The sequence below is a fragment of the Ostrea edulis genome, chromosome 10, assembly GCF_947568905.1.
Source record: "Ostrea edulis chromosome 10, xbOstEdul1.1, whole genome shotgun sequence".
Classification (NCBI taxonomy): domain Eukaryota; kingdom Metazoa; phylum Mollusca; class Bivalvia; order Ostreida; family Ostreidae; genus Ostrea; species Ostrea edulis.
Genome location: NC_079173.1, coordinates 44,558,542 through 44,573,409, shown reverse-complemented (window position 1 = coordinate 44,573,409; position 14,868 = coordinate 44,558,542). Strand labels below are relative to the sequence as shown.

Genomic DNA, 14,868 nt, shown 5'->3' with positions numbered 1-14,868 from the left:
CAGGTCACTGTGACTTTTCATTAAGAAGATATTCGTCTGTCCATCCGTCTGTTAGCTTTTTCGTGTCCGACCCGTAACTTAAATACTACAAGGCCTGGAATCATCAAACTTTGTCTGTAGATACATCTTGGGTAGAAGGTGTGTCGCACATTAAAACCAGGTCACTGTGACTTTTCATTAAGAAGATATGGCCATATATGGCAAAAACTTGTCCGGCTCATAACTTGAAAACTATTAGACCTAGAATCACCAAAATTGGTCAACTAATGCATCTTAGGTAGAAGGTGTGTCACATCCTACTTTAAGGTCACTGTGACATTTAATTAAGGTGATATTAAAAAAAAATGTTTTAATGGGTACAATCTATACTGTTAACAATATGTGATGGGCGTATCGTGTGCCGTGGCGGTGCACTTTATTACAGCATGTAGTATGGGAATAAAGTCACGGTTCAATTTTTACAGCATGTAGCGTTTTCTTTCAGGTAACGGTGCTCAGCAGTTTATCAGTATTCCGGTATCCTTGGGAACGGGTGGAAATCATCAGATACAGCTGCTAACCACATCCAATGGGCAAATCATCGCCACGAACCTCGGGGGAATTCCCGGACTAACTCAACCACTCAACCTAAACCTCAACTCGGGTAAGTCATCAAGCTAAACTCAACAAATCATTGCCACAAACCTCGGGGGAATTCCCGGACTAACTCAACCACTCAACCTAAACCTCAACTTGGGTAAGTCATCAAGCTAAACTCAATAAATCGTCGCCACAAACCTCGGGGGAATTCCCGGACTAACTCAACCTAAACCTCAACTTGGGTAAGTCATCAAGCTAAACTCAACAAATCATCGCCACAAACCTCGGGGGAATTCCCGGACTAACTCAACCACTCAACCTAAACCTCAGCTTGGGTAAGCTGTAGCTTAAACTCAACGTAGGAAGATCACATAATCTCAATCTCAGCTCAGGCTTTTCCAAGTCAGCTTTTCAGTTTCTGAGTCAGCTTAAACCCAAGTCAGCTTAAGCTCAACTAGAGTAATTTTTTCTATCTAAAGTTTAATTCACAGAGTGTTAAATTTGTCCACAGTGTGTCAAACGGAGAAAACCATTGTCTCTTGAAATAGAGACATCAACTCTGTCACTAGTAAATCTACTCTAATCACAAGGCCTCTATAGTCCGTACTATGGACCACCAATATTCACAGTACTTTGATTTTTGTTTTTCAGGATCAAACCAAGCACAGAACAATGGCTCAAGCAGTAGTACCTCTGGCCTAGGTCTGTCCAACCTTCCCCAACTGCTGACCGCTGCTGGGGCCCAGGGTCAGATCCTGGCTGTGGGTCCTCAGGTAAGGATCACTGTTAGCTCACCTGGTGATCTGGATTCAGATGTAAATGCGCATCTGTTGCATCAAAAACCGTATAAGTTTTACATGTAGACAATCTGGTTTCCGTGCCCATTGGTCAGGTGATGAGTTTTTCTCAGGCGATGTTTTTTCATCTAAGTTTATCTGGCTATTGTAATTGTTGCCCGGGCCAAACACTGTCTGGGCCCTCAGTTTAGGGCCGATTTTTGCAGAACTATTGTTGAATTTAAGCTTGTTCTTATCTCTGTTTCTTTAGTCAGGTTTATGTCTGATAATAGTTTACAGGCGTCAACATTGTGTACTAGTCTGGTTTCTGGACCAATATGTGGACAGGTGTTGAGATACAGACAACCCTGTTTCTGCTTCCATGTGTCTTTTTTTAAGTTAGATTGAGGTTAGGGCTTCTGCACGTTCATGATTCATTCTCTTTACCCACATGTCTGATTTGAGATGCAGGCAATTCATATTCTTATAAAAAAAAAATCTATAAATATCCACCTGTCTGTCGTCAGTGTTTGTTGTGAACATTTTCCAACAAAAAGCTATTATATTTTATACAAAAGTAATTGACTGTTAAAGTAAACACACTTAAAGAGAATAGTAGTGGTGATTTAACAGACACAGACTGAGACAGAAGCTAGTCATTATAACACAGCTCTGTCTGAGGAGGATAGTGATGTTTTAACAGAAATTTCTAATAGTATTTACCTACCTTAACAGACAGGAGCTAGTCATTTAACACAGCTCTGTCTGAGGAGGATAGTGATGTTTTAACAGACAGGAGCTAGTCATTGTAACACAGCTCTGTCTGAGGAGGATAGTGATGTTTTAACAGACAGGAGCTAGTCATTTAACACAGCTCTGTCTGAGGAGGATAGTGATGATTTAACAGACAGCAGCTAGTCATTGTAACACAGCTCTGTCTGAGGAGGATAGTGATGATTTAACAGACAGGAGCTAGTCATTGTAACACAGCTCTGTCTGAGGAGGATGGTGATGTTTTAACAGACAGGATCTAGTCATTGTAACACAGCTCTGTCTGAGGAGGATAGTGATGTTTTAACAGACAGGAGCTAGTCATTGTAACACAGCTCTGTCTGAGGAGGATAGTGATGTTTTAACAGACAGGAGCTAGTCATTTAACACAGCTCTGTCTGAGGAGGATAGTGATGTTTTAACAGACAGGATCTAGTCATTTAACACAGCTCTGTCTGAGGAGGATAGTGATGTTTTAACAGACAGGATCTAGTCATTGTAACACAGCTCTGTCTGAGGAGGATAGTGATGATTTAACAGACAGGAGCTAGTCATTGTAACACAGCTCTGTCTGAGGAGGATAGTGATGTTTTAACAGACAGCAGCTAGTCATTGTAACACAGCTCTGTATGAGGAGGATAGTGATGTTTTAACATATGAAGGTTTTGCATCGCATTAACACTGAAACTACCTGAAACCTCATTTGCAGCAGTTAATGAAATCAGAGATTACACATGTGACCCACTTTGTTTTCACAGTCGGGGGTGGGGGGGGGGGGGGATGGGGGTATATAGGAATCACTCTGTCTGTCTGTCTATCTGTCCGTCCGTCTGTCTGTGCAGATTCGTGTCCGGGCCATAACTTCTTTGTTCTTTGACTTAGGCATACCATATTTGGCACACAGGTGGATCACCATGAGACTATGTGTCGAGTACCTTCATGACCTCTATATGACCTTGACCTCAAGGTCAAAATTAAAGATTTTTTACAGTGGATTCGTGTTCGGGCCATAACTTCTTTGTTCTTTGACATAGGCATACCATATTTGACACATGACTGTATCACCATGAGACGATGTGTCATATACCTTCATGACCTCCATATGACCTTGACCTCAAGGTCAAAATTAAAGGTTTTTACAATGGATTCGTGTCAGGGCCATGACTTCTTTGTTCTTTGACATAGGCATACCATATTTGACACATGAGTGTATCACCATGAGACGCTGTGTCGGGTACCTTCATGACCTCTATATGACCTTGAACTTTGACCTCAAGGTCAAAATTGATTATAGGGTTTTGACATAGTCATCCATAAGACATGGGTGTATCACCATCAGACTATGTGTCAGGTACATTCATGACCTCTTTATGACCTTGACCTTTGATCTCAAGGTCAAAATTATGGGTTTATGCCATGGATTTGTGTTCGGACTATATCTTCCATTTTCTTCTACAAAGGCATACCATGTTTTTACACTCAGGAAAGAGGTAATTTATACCTATTAACAACACCCTTTGAGAGATTGGGGTAAGCGGGGGGTATTCTTAGTGAGCATTGCTCACAGTACCTCTTGTTATACCCCCCGCAACAAGTTGTGGGGGGTATACTGGAATCGGGTTGTCCGTCTGTCTGTCCGTCTGTAGACGCAATGGTTTCTGGGCTCTAAAGCATTATCCTTTCCACCTACCGTCACCATATCATATATATGGACTACACATGGGATGAAGATGTTCCCTATCGATTTTGGGGTCAAAAGGTCAAAGGTCAAGCGCACTGGACATCGAAGTAGCAATCTGGTTTCCATTTAAATTCTTTAATGGCTTTTTTCATCGCATGGAGATGCTGTGTTCCTAGATACCTTTTGGATCATAATACTGAAGTTTTACCTATTACCAACACCCTTTGGGAGATTGGGGTAAGCGGGGGGTATTCTTAGTGAGCATTGCTCACAGTACCTCTTGTTTTATTCACAGGTCCTAAACCAGCTATCTCTTACCCATAATTCCAACTCTAGCTCTTCCTCCCAGAATTCCCAGTCACTCACCAATGGCCATCTCACTCAGTCCTCCAGCCAACCCACTGCTGCCCAATCGGCTGTGCAATCTGCCGTCCAGTCAGCCATCCGGAATGCCCAATCAGCCAAAATCAGCAACCAGTCATCCGTGACATCATTGTCGGAGGGTCTTCCCCCTAGCGTGAGTCAGCTGCTTCCGAGTAAGTCATGAATATTCATTATAGGTGAGACTTGACAGTGAGGTCAGATTTTAGCTTCTTATTAAACTTCAGAAGACATCGATCATCTTTACATTATTTATTCTCTTAGCAGGAATCGGCCATATTATCACCTGATTCAAATCTTTCTCCGACTCTGTCTCTTTGTTTCTATTTATCTTATAGACTCTCTCTCGTCATTTTGGTTTATTTTGTAGACACTGTTGGTAACTCCACAGAGAGTACAACGGTTGACGGAATCAACTTGGATGAAATAAAAGAATTTGCCAAACAGTTCAAGATTCGTCGATTGTCACTCGGTCTCACACAGACACAAGTGGGGCAGGCCCTCAGTGCAACAGAGGGACCAGCCTACAGTCAATCGGCCATCTGCAGGTAGGGACCTATAAATGTAGGGGGGGGGGGGGGGGGGCACTGGCAAACAGCCATCTTTAAGTGAGGACCACTTCCAAATCTCGTGGAGTTGGAGACCTCATTTATAATAACCTCCTTCAAAGGTTTAGGGGATTTAACGTTTATGAAAAAGTGAAGATAACAGATAATTTCTATGTGTATTATGGATTGAGAATACAAAATTAAGAGTACAGTAAACATTGATCCCTGGACACACCAGAGGTGGGATCAGGTGTCTAGTAGGAGTAAGCATCCCCTGTCAACTGAACACACCCTCCACAAGCCCTATATCTGGATCACGTAAATGGAGTAATCTGTAGTCAAAATCAGTGTTTAAAGAATGTCCTAACTAACAATTGGTATAAAACACATTAAACAATATTTGACCCTATGACAGGTAGTTTTGGCAAACTAGATCGTTATAACGAGTATATAATTTGCAAAATGCTGACTTTAAAAGAGACTGTTGGAACCTCTGTACCATCAACTTGTAAGCATCCCCTGTTGACTTGCCACGCCCACAATGAGCTCTATATCTTGAATGGAGGAATCCTTAGTCACACAATGTAAAGAATGGCCAAACAATATGAAACACATCAGACAGCATTCAACCTAATGATAGGTTGTATATTGAAATTTGATCATTATAACCACCAAAGAATTTGCCGAATGCTGACTTTCACGAGACAGTTGAAAGCCCCGTTATAAGATAAGAATTCCATGTTTGATGGAATGCATGTTTTCTGTTTCTAGATTCGAGAAGCTAGACATCACTCCGAAGAGTGCTCAGAAGATTAAGCCGGTCCTAGAACGATGGATGCAGGAGGCCGAAGAAAGATACAAGAATGGCATTCAGAATCTAACAGATTTTATCGGAAGCGAGCCGTCAAAGAAACGGAAGCGACGGACGTCATTCACACCGCAGGCCCTGGAGGTCCTAAACAATTTCTTTGAGAGGAATACACATCCATCAGGTGTGTTAGAATTCAGTGTTATAAGTACATCCATCAGGTGTGTTAGAATTCAGTGTTATTATTTTTTCTCAATATGCACTCGGTTAAATGACATGAGGTGTAAAAAGTATTGTTAAATATAGGACATTCTTTTATAGGGTACATTTGATAGGGTATCCTTTTAATCATAATTAGTAGCTGTTCTTAAATACCGAGAGTCTGATCATCCACAGCTCTAAGGACAGTTTTTAGCTCACCTGAGCTGAAAGCTCAAGTGAGCTTTTCTGATCACCCGTATTCCGGCGTCCGTCCGTCCGTCTGTAAACTTTTCACATTTTCAACTTCTTCTCAACAACCACTGGGCCAATTTCAACCAAAGTTGGCACAAAACATCCTTAGGTAAAGGGAATTCTAAATTGTTAAAATAAAGGGCCAGACCACCTTCCAAGGGGAGATAATCAAGAAAAGGTAAAAATAGGGTAGGGTCATTAAAAAATCTTCTTCTCAAGAACCACTGGGCCAGAAAAGATGAAATTTATAGATAAGCTTTATTAGGTAGTGCAGATTCTAAATTGTTAAAATCATGGCCCCCGGGGGTCGGATGGGGCCACAATAGGGGGTCAAAGTTTTACATACAAATATATAGGGAAAATCTTTAAAAATCTTCTTCTCAAGAACCACTGAGCCAGAAAAGCTGAGATTTATATGAAAGCTTCCTTATATAATGCAGATTCTAAATTGTTAAAATCACGACCCCCGGGGGTCGGATGGGGCCACAATAGGGGGTCAAAGTTTTACATACAAATATATAGGGAAAATCTTTAAAAATCTTCTTCTCAAGAACCACTGAGCCAGAAAAGCTGAGATTTATATGAAAGCTTCCTTATATAATGCAGATTCTAAATTGTTAAAATCACGGCCCCCGGGGGTCGGATGGGGCCACAATAGGGGGTCAAAGTTTTACATACAAATATATAGGGAAAATCTTTAAAAATCTTCTTCTCAAGAACCACTGAGCCAGAAAAGCTGAGATTTATATGAAAGCTTCCTTATATAATGCAGATTCTAAATTGTTAAAATCACGGCCCCCGGGGGTCGGATGGGGCCACAATAGGGGGTCAAAGTTTTACATACAAATATATAGGGAAAATCTTTAAAAATCTTCTTCTCAAGAACCACTGAGCCAGAAAAGCTGAGATTTATATGAAAGCTTCCTTATATAATGCAAATTCTAAATTGTTAAAATCACGGCCCCCGGGGGTCGGATGGGGCCACAATAGGGGGTCAAAGTTTTACATACAAATATATAGGGAAAATCTTTAAAAATCTTCTTCTCAAGAACCACTGAGCCAGAAAAGCTGAGATTTATATGAAAGCTTCCTGATATAATGCAGATTCTAAATTGTTAAAATCATGGCCCCTGGGGGTCGGATGGGGCCACAATAGGGGATCAAAGTTTTACATACAAATATATAGGGAAAATCTTTAAAAATCTTCTTCTCAAGAACCACTGAGCCAGAATAACTGAGATTTATATGAAAGCTTCCTTATATAATGCAGATTCTAAATTATGAAAGTCATGGCCCCCGGGGGTCGGATGGGGCCACAATAGGGGGTCAAAGTTTGTTTTGTTTTTTTGTTTTTGTTGTTGTTGTTGTTGTTGTTGTTTTTTATATAGTGCAGATTCAAGTTCATTGAAATCATGAACCCCGGAGATTGAATGGGGCCTCAAGGGGGGCATAAAAGTTTTACATACAAATTTATAGGAAAAATCTTTTAAAATCAACTTCTCAAGAACCACTGAGCCAGAAAAGCTGAGATTTATATGAAAGCTTCCTGATATAGTGCAGATTATAAATTGCTAAGATCATGGCCCCCCGGGGGTCGGATGGGGCCACAATAGGGGGTCAAAGTTTTACATACAAATATATAGGAAAAATATTTAAAAATCTTCTTCCCAGAACCACTAAGCCAGAAAAGCTGAGATTTATATGAAAGCTTTCTGATATAGTGCAGATTCAGGTTTGTTGAAATCATGCCCCCCTGGAGTAGGATGGGGCCACAATAGGGGATCAAAGTTTTACATACAAATATATAGGGAAAATCTTTAAAAATCTTCTTCTCAAGAACCATTGGGCCAAAGAAGTTCATATTTACATGAAAGCTTTCTGACATAGTGTAGATTCAAGTTTGCAAAAACCATGGCCTCCAGGGGTAGGTTTGGGGCCATAATAGGGACTACGGTTTTACATGCAAATAGATATGGAAAATCTTCTGATATGGACCAAGGTGACTCAGGTGAGCGATGTGGCCCATGGGCCTCTTGTTTATCTATAAAACCTGGTACTCATTTTTCAGGAGCTGAGATGACAGAATTGTCAGACAAACTGAACTATGACAGATCTATAAAACCTCATACTCATTTTTCAGGAGCTGAGATCACAGAACTGTCAGACAAACTGAACTATGACAGATCTATAAAACCTGGTACTCATTTTTCAGGAGCTGAGATGACAGAATTGTCAGACAAACTGAACTATGACAGGGAGGTGATACGTGTGTGGTTCTGTAACAAAAGACAGGCGCTGAAGAACACCATCAAAAAGCTCAAACAAGAGACACCATAACCTAGTGCATAGAGAGGTCAAACAGAAGGCCCCATATAACATCAAAATAGTCAAACAGAAGGCCCCATATAACATCAAAAAAGGTCAAACAGGAGGCTCCATATAGCATCAGAAAGCTGAAACAAGAAGGCCCTTGCAGCGTCAAAAAGTTGAACAGGAGGCCCCATATATCATCAAAAAAGTCAAACAGGAGACCCCATATAACATCAAAAAAGTCAAACAGAAGACCCCATATAACATCATCAAAAAAGTCAAACAGAAGACCCCATATAACATCAAAAAGAGTAAAAAAAGGAACAAAAACACAAAACAGGAAGTTAGTATTGCCCCATAGAACACCATTGGAAAACTAAAAAAACAAGGCCCCATAGGACCTCAAAAGCCTAAAAAGAAAAAGTATGGCTCTTAGTTTCTTACAACAATGACATAGACCTGGAAAACCATCTTCCACCCTCATAACATGTGGTAGAATTTCAGACGAAGACGGAAATCTTAGTACTCATCATTGTTGTCTCACAGATTCATTTCATCGTTTTTGAGACACATAATATTTGTGTCGATGTCATGAAGTATGAGGCAGATAAAGGGCTTTAACAATGTATTTGGGTATTTCCGTGTAGGCTTTAACAATGTATTTGGGGATTTCCGTGTAGGGTTTTAACATTGTATTGGGGTACTTCCCTGTATGACTCTGATATTGTATTGAGGTACTTCCCTGTATGACTTTATTATTGTATTGGGGTACTTCCCTGTATGACTTTATTATTGTATTGGGGTACTTCCCTGTATGACTTTAATATTGTATTGGGGTACTTCCCTGTATGATTTTAATATTGTATTGAGGTACTTCCCTGTATGACTTTAATATTGTATTGGGGTACTTCCCTGTATGACTTTAATATTGTATTGAGGTACTTCCCTGTATGACTTTAATATTGTATTGGGGTACTTCCCTGTATGACTTTAATATTGTATTGGGGTACTGCCCTGTATGACTTTAATATTGTATTGAGGTACTTCCCTGTGAAATGACACTAGAAGTAGTACAAGAGAATTCTAATGACATAATCCTGTGCATTTTTTTAGTTTGTGGAGTGATTTTGTAAAAACTTTTTTATTTTGCCTGTAGCATTCGATGCTATAACCACAAGATGTGCAATATTATACAAAAAACTTATTTATATATACATGTTTACTTCTTTTTTTAAATAAATGTGCTTTTTTAAGGAGAACTTTTTTGAAGAAAACTGTTTATTTGTTGTTTTTTTATGTATATGAATGTGTTACATATTATTAGCTGTCAGAGTGGTTCAGTGTAGAGATAGACAAAAAAAATGTAGTACGACAACCTTCTCTTTTGAAAATTTACCTTTGTGTTACGCAATTTTTGTACTATTGAAAATTTACCCTCGTGTTAAGCAATTTTTGTACTATTGAAAATTTACCCTCGTGTTACGCAGTTTTTGTACCATTGAAAATTTACCCTCACAGCAAGACATTTTCATTGATTAAAAATTTGCATTCACTGTCTGACAGTTGACTTTGAATTCCTTGTTTTGAAACCAGCCATGCAGAACAGTTGGGGTAAATAATATTTTTTATCTGTGAAATCAATTATGCTCATTAACAAAATTTTCTGTATTTCTTGAGATAAATTGCACATATTGTAAGGCCTAAAAAATATTAATTAGTAGTTTCTCAGGCCAAAAATTTCAAATTTTGATGCTTTTTTTTTTTTTTTACCTGTTATCTTTCTTTTTTTGTTGTGGACTGTAGAATGAGGATGACATACCTTTTTTGTCATATATAAAAAAATTGCTTCACACATTATTTACTATTAAATGTACTCTAGTATTCTTAACCACTTGCACATAATTGAATTTGAAAAGATGCTTAAAATCTTGTAAAAACCTTGTAAAAGTTTCACATAAGTATCTATCACTTAAAGAGTTACCTTATTTACATAAATAGATAGATAAATATAGATTGGAAAAAAATATCCATGTGGTTCCTTTTCAGCAGACATGACAGGGCCTGAGAAACTATTAACTAAAATCTTTTTGGCCTAAACAGGTTTAAACTGCCCATTGCATATTTTCATGTTTATATTTATTATCACAATTTTAGGCTGTTCTACAACAATATCATGTCTGCTCGGCTTTCTTGTCTAAATCAGTTTTCCCAGTTTTATTTTTGCGGTTTTTATGTCTACTCTACATTACTAGATTTTATTTTCCACTACAGTATTTATTTCAAGATAGAGGCTTGCAGTAGATGATGACTAGATTTTATTTTCCACTACAGTATTTTATGTAAAAGGGACAACATCCACATTAAGGTTGTGTACAGATAAACTATGAATAAATAATTGTTTGGGTTGTAAATTCAAATGTATAGCTTTTGAAATGAAACCAGCAAACTGAGCCTTCATGAATAATCATGAATTTGGCATTCATGGATTAGAATATGTATGTGTAAATTATTAAACCTGTGTGTTCAGTCAAATGTCTTATGAATATAGCTGCATGTTATATTTATTCATTGTCATGTTTTAATGAACTTCATTGTATATGTTTACAAACACTCATTCATGATTAGCCACTTATTTATTTTCTAATATGAATGTATATATCATGAATATTGATGGATTCATATGAATATTCATGTTTGTTGTAAAAGATAGGTAGTGTCTGAGTTTATGTTCTGTTAAGTCTATAATCCTGAATTTGTCTTTCTATGGAAAACCATAAGTGTAATATTGTAATGAGAATAATCATTTAACTAGCCATCTCTGTGTAATGACATCTCCCTGTACAGGTCAACAATAACTAATATCACTTCTTTCTGTGTAATAACATCTCCCTGTACAAGTCAACAATACCCAACATCACCTCTCCTCTCTGTGTAATAACATCTCCCTGTACAAGTCAACAATTCCCAATATCACCCTCCACTCTGTAATAACATCTCCCTGTACAAGTCAACAATACCCAACATCACCTCTCCTCTCTGTGTAATAACATCTCCCTGTACAGGTCAACAATACCCAACATCACCTCTCCTCTGTGTAATAACATCTCCCTGTACAGGTCAACAATACCCAACATCACCTCTCCTCTCTGTGTAATAACATCTCCCTGTACAAGTCAACAATTCCCAATATCACCCTCCACTCTGTAATAACATCTCCCTGTACAAGTCAACAATACCCAACATCACCTCTCCTCTCTGTGTAATAACATCTCCCTGTACAAGTCAACAATTCCCAATATCACCCTCCACTCTGTAATAACATCTCCCTGTACAAGTCAACAATTTCCAATATCACCCTCCACTCTGTGTAATAACATCTCCCTGTACAAGTCAACAATTCCCAATATCACCCTCCACTCTGTAATAACATCTCCCTGTACAGGTCAACAATACCCAACATCACCTCTCCTCTCTGTGTAATAACATCTCCCTGTACAGGTCAACAATACCCAACATCACCTCTCCTCTCTGTGTAATAACATCTCCCTGTACAGGTCAACAATTCCCAATATCACCCTCCACTCTGTGTAATAACATCTCCTTGTACAGGTCAACAATACCCAGTATCACCTCTCCACTCTATAATGACATGTCCCCCTTTTCTGATGTTTGGTAAGTGTTAATTACGTGATTTCTCCATTAGTCACCAGACAATGCTTGGTGTGTATAATTGAAATAAGGTCTACATGTAAATCCGAACCCTTTCCTCAGTGGAGGGTGAAGACGACTCTTTATTTGACAATAAGATATAAAGTCTACAAACAGTTGTGAATGCTAGGTTGTAAAACGCACAAATGATGTGTGTACAGGCTCTAAGAATCTGTTGATTTTACTTGGATTGTGTCTAGGGTCGTCAGATTTTTGTCTCTTTGTGTCATGTTGTTTATATCAGTTCCATCGCTCTGTTATTGTCGACATTTATTTGCAGGCAGCTAGTTGATATGTTTGTGTTTGATATTTATTGTTTTTTTTCAAATGCAATTTGTAGAAAAACCAAGCTTGTAATCACAAACCAATCACTCTTATACTGTGCAGTATAGAGATCCAAGAATTGAAGTGGTGGATCTAAAATCACTCATATTGTTAATGATTAGAGATCTGAGGTTTTGAGTGGTGGATGCAGAATCAGGTATACACTTTTCAGAATAGAGATCTGAGGTTTTTTGTGGTGTATTGAGAGGCAGAATATTGATGATCCTTGAGAATTCTTTAATTCTATTTGGTGTAAAGGCCAATTTAAAAAAAAAAAATTCAGAATATGATGGAAACCTGTCATGAAGGTAGAATGTTTTGAATTTTATAGAAATCTAATTTGTGATTTTTCTGTATGAAGTTGTATTGACTTATGATATTACACAATGATCATAAATTATATAGTATTATATAATTAGGATGTTATATCATTCAGTTTAAGGATCTTAAATGGTAGTGTTATCTATAAATTTATTGTAATAATGTTATGTCATATTGTGTCCTGAAAATCCTGAATTTATACCACGTTGATCAGGACATCAACATTGTAACATCGTTCAGTTTAAAGATCTTAAGCGGTATACTTATTTATACATTTGGAGGTCCTCGGACAATGGATCTGTGCTATTTATATTGTATCCATTTCATTGTGTTCTTTTGTATGTAAATATTATACTCCTTGACTTCTTATTGATTACGAGGCTGAACTTTAACCTCTGATATGGGATGTTTTAGTGGGTAGCAGTGAGAGAAATGTCCACTAAAGAGAGACAACTCTTTAAATTTGTTTCTGTGAAGTTTATGTGTAGAGCAGGCTGCTTTAACTTGTCACTATGGTAACATGTCACTATGGTAGTTTGTCACTATAGTAACATGACACTACGGTAACATTTCACAATAGTAACATGTCACTGTAGTAAAATGTGGCTGTGGTAATGCATCACTATGGTAACAAGTCACTATGGTGATGCATCACTATGGTAATATGTCAGTATGTTGAGATGGTTAATCTTTTATTTTTATTATGGTGCTATTTATTGTTACAACATTAAGATTTAGTTTTACAGACTTTTGTTTGTTTGTGTATTTATTTATTTATCTATTTTTTGTCAATAAATGTCATGTTTTTACAACGGCGTTTCATCTTTACTAGTTGGTTGACGGAGCAAAAACTCTGATATCACTTTTATGCAGATCACACACATTTAATACACACGTATTACACTACTTGTAAATAGTCTTTGAAGAAACAAGTTAAAGTTTGAAATATGAAAAACGTATACAGTGAAGTAGAGTGTCACTAACATTATGAAGCATTGACGTGTACAGTGAAGTAGAATGTCACTAACATTATGAAGTATTGACGTGTACAGTGTACATTGAAGTAGAATGTCATTAACATTATGAAGCATTGACATGTACAGTGAAGTAAAATGTCACTAACATTATGAAGCATTGACGTGTACAGTGTACAGTGAAGTAGAGTGTCACGAACATTATGAAGCATTGACGTGTACAGTGAAGTAGAGTGTCACTAACATTATGAAGTATTGACGTGTACAGTGAAGTAGAATGTCATTAACATTATGAAGCATTGACGTGTACAGTGAAGTAAAAAGTCATTAACATTATGAAGCATTGACGTGTACAGTGAAGTAGAATGTCACTAACATTATGAAGTATTGATGTGTACAGTGTACAGTGAAGTAGAATGTCACTAACATTATGAAGTATTGATGTGTACAGTGTACAGTGAAGTAGAATGTCACTAACATTATGAAGCATTGACATGTACAGTGAAGTAGAATGTCATTAACATGATGAAGCATTGACGTGTACAGTGTACAGTGAAGTAGAGTGTCACTAACATTATGAAGTATTGATGTGTACAGTGAAGTAGAATGTCACTAACATTATGAAGCATTGACATGTACAGTGAAGTAGAATGTCACTAACATTATGAAGCATTGATGTGTACAGTGAAGTAGAATGTCACTAACATTATGAAGCATTGACGTGTACAGTGAAGTAGAGTGTCACTAACATTTTGAAGTATTGACGTGTACAGTGTACAGTGAAGTAGAATGTCATTAACATTATGAAGCATTGACGTGTACAGTGAAGTAAAAAGTCACTAACATTATGAAGCATTGACGTGTACAGTGAAGTAGAATGTCACTAACATTATGAAGTATTGATGTGTACAGTGTACAGTGAAGTAGAATGTCACTAACATTATGAAGTATTGACGTGTACAGTGAAGTAGAATGTCACTAACATTATGAAGCATTGACATGTACAGTGAAGTAGAATGTCATTAACATTATGAAGCATTGACGTGTACAGTGAAGTAGAGTGTCACTAACATTATGAAGTATTGATGTGTACAGTGAAGTAGAATGTCACTAACATTATGAAGCATTCACATGTACAGTGAAGTAGAATGTCACTAACATTATGAAGCATTGACGTGTACAGTGAAGTAGAATGTCACTAACATTATGAAGTATTGATGTGTACAGTGTACAG

General features: G+C 37.7%; 1 protein-coding gene across 9 annotated transcripts in view; it reads left to right on the top strand.

Annotated features, from left to right (window-relative positions):
* LOC125666201 (POU domain, class 6, transcription factor 1-like) overlaps positions 1-13,472 on the top strand; it is a 41,128-nt gene extending 27,656 nt beyond the window's left edge. For 2 of the 9 annotated variants that reach the window (XM_048899316.2, XM_048899319.2), the window contains 6 exons: positions 485-643; positions 1,231-1,352; positions 4,103-4,343; positions 4,559-4,736; positions 5,508-5,728; positions 8,138-13,472. In XM_048899316.2, the coding sequence (XP_048755273.1) occupies positions 485-643; positions 1,231-1,352; positions 4,103-4,343; positions 4,559-4,736; positions 5,508-5,728; positions 8,138-8,334 (1,118 nt within the window). In that variant the 3' untranslated portion in view covers positions 8,335-13,472. The remainder of the gene's footprint in view (positions 1-484; positions 644-1,230; positions 1,353-4,102; positions 4,344-4,558; positions 4,737-5,507; positions 5,729-8,137) is intronic. The other 7 variants (XR_008799075.1, XR_008799073.1, XR_008799074.1 and 4 more) reach the window with 7 other exon arrangements.
* The last annotated feature ends 1,396 nt before the right edge of the window (positions 13,473-14,868 follow it).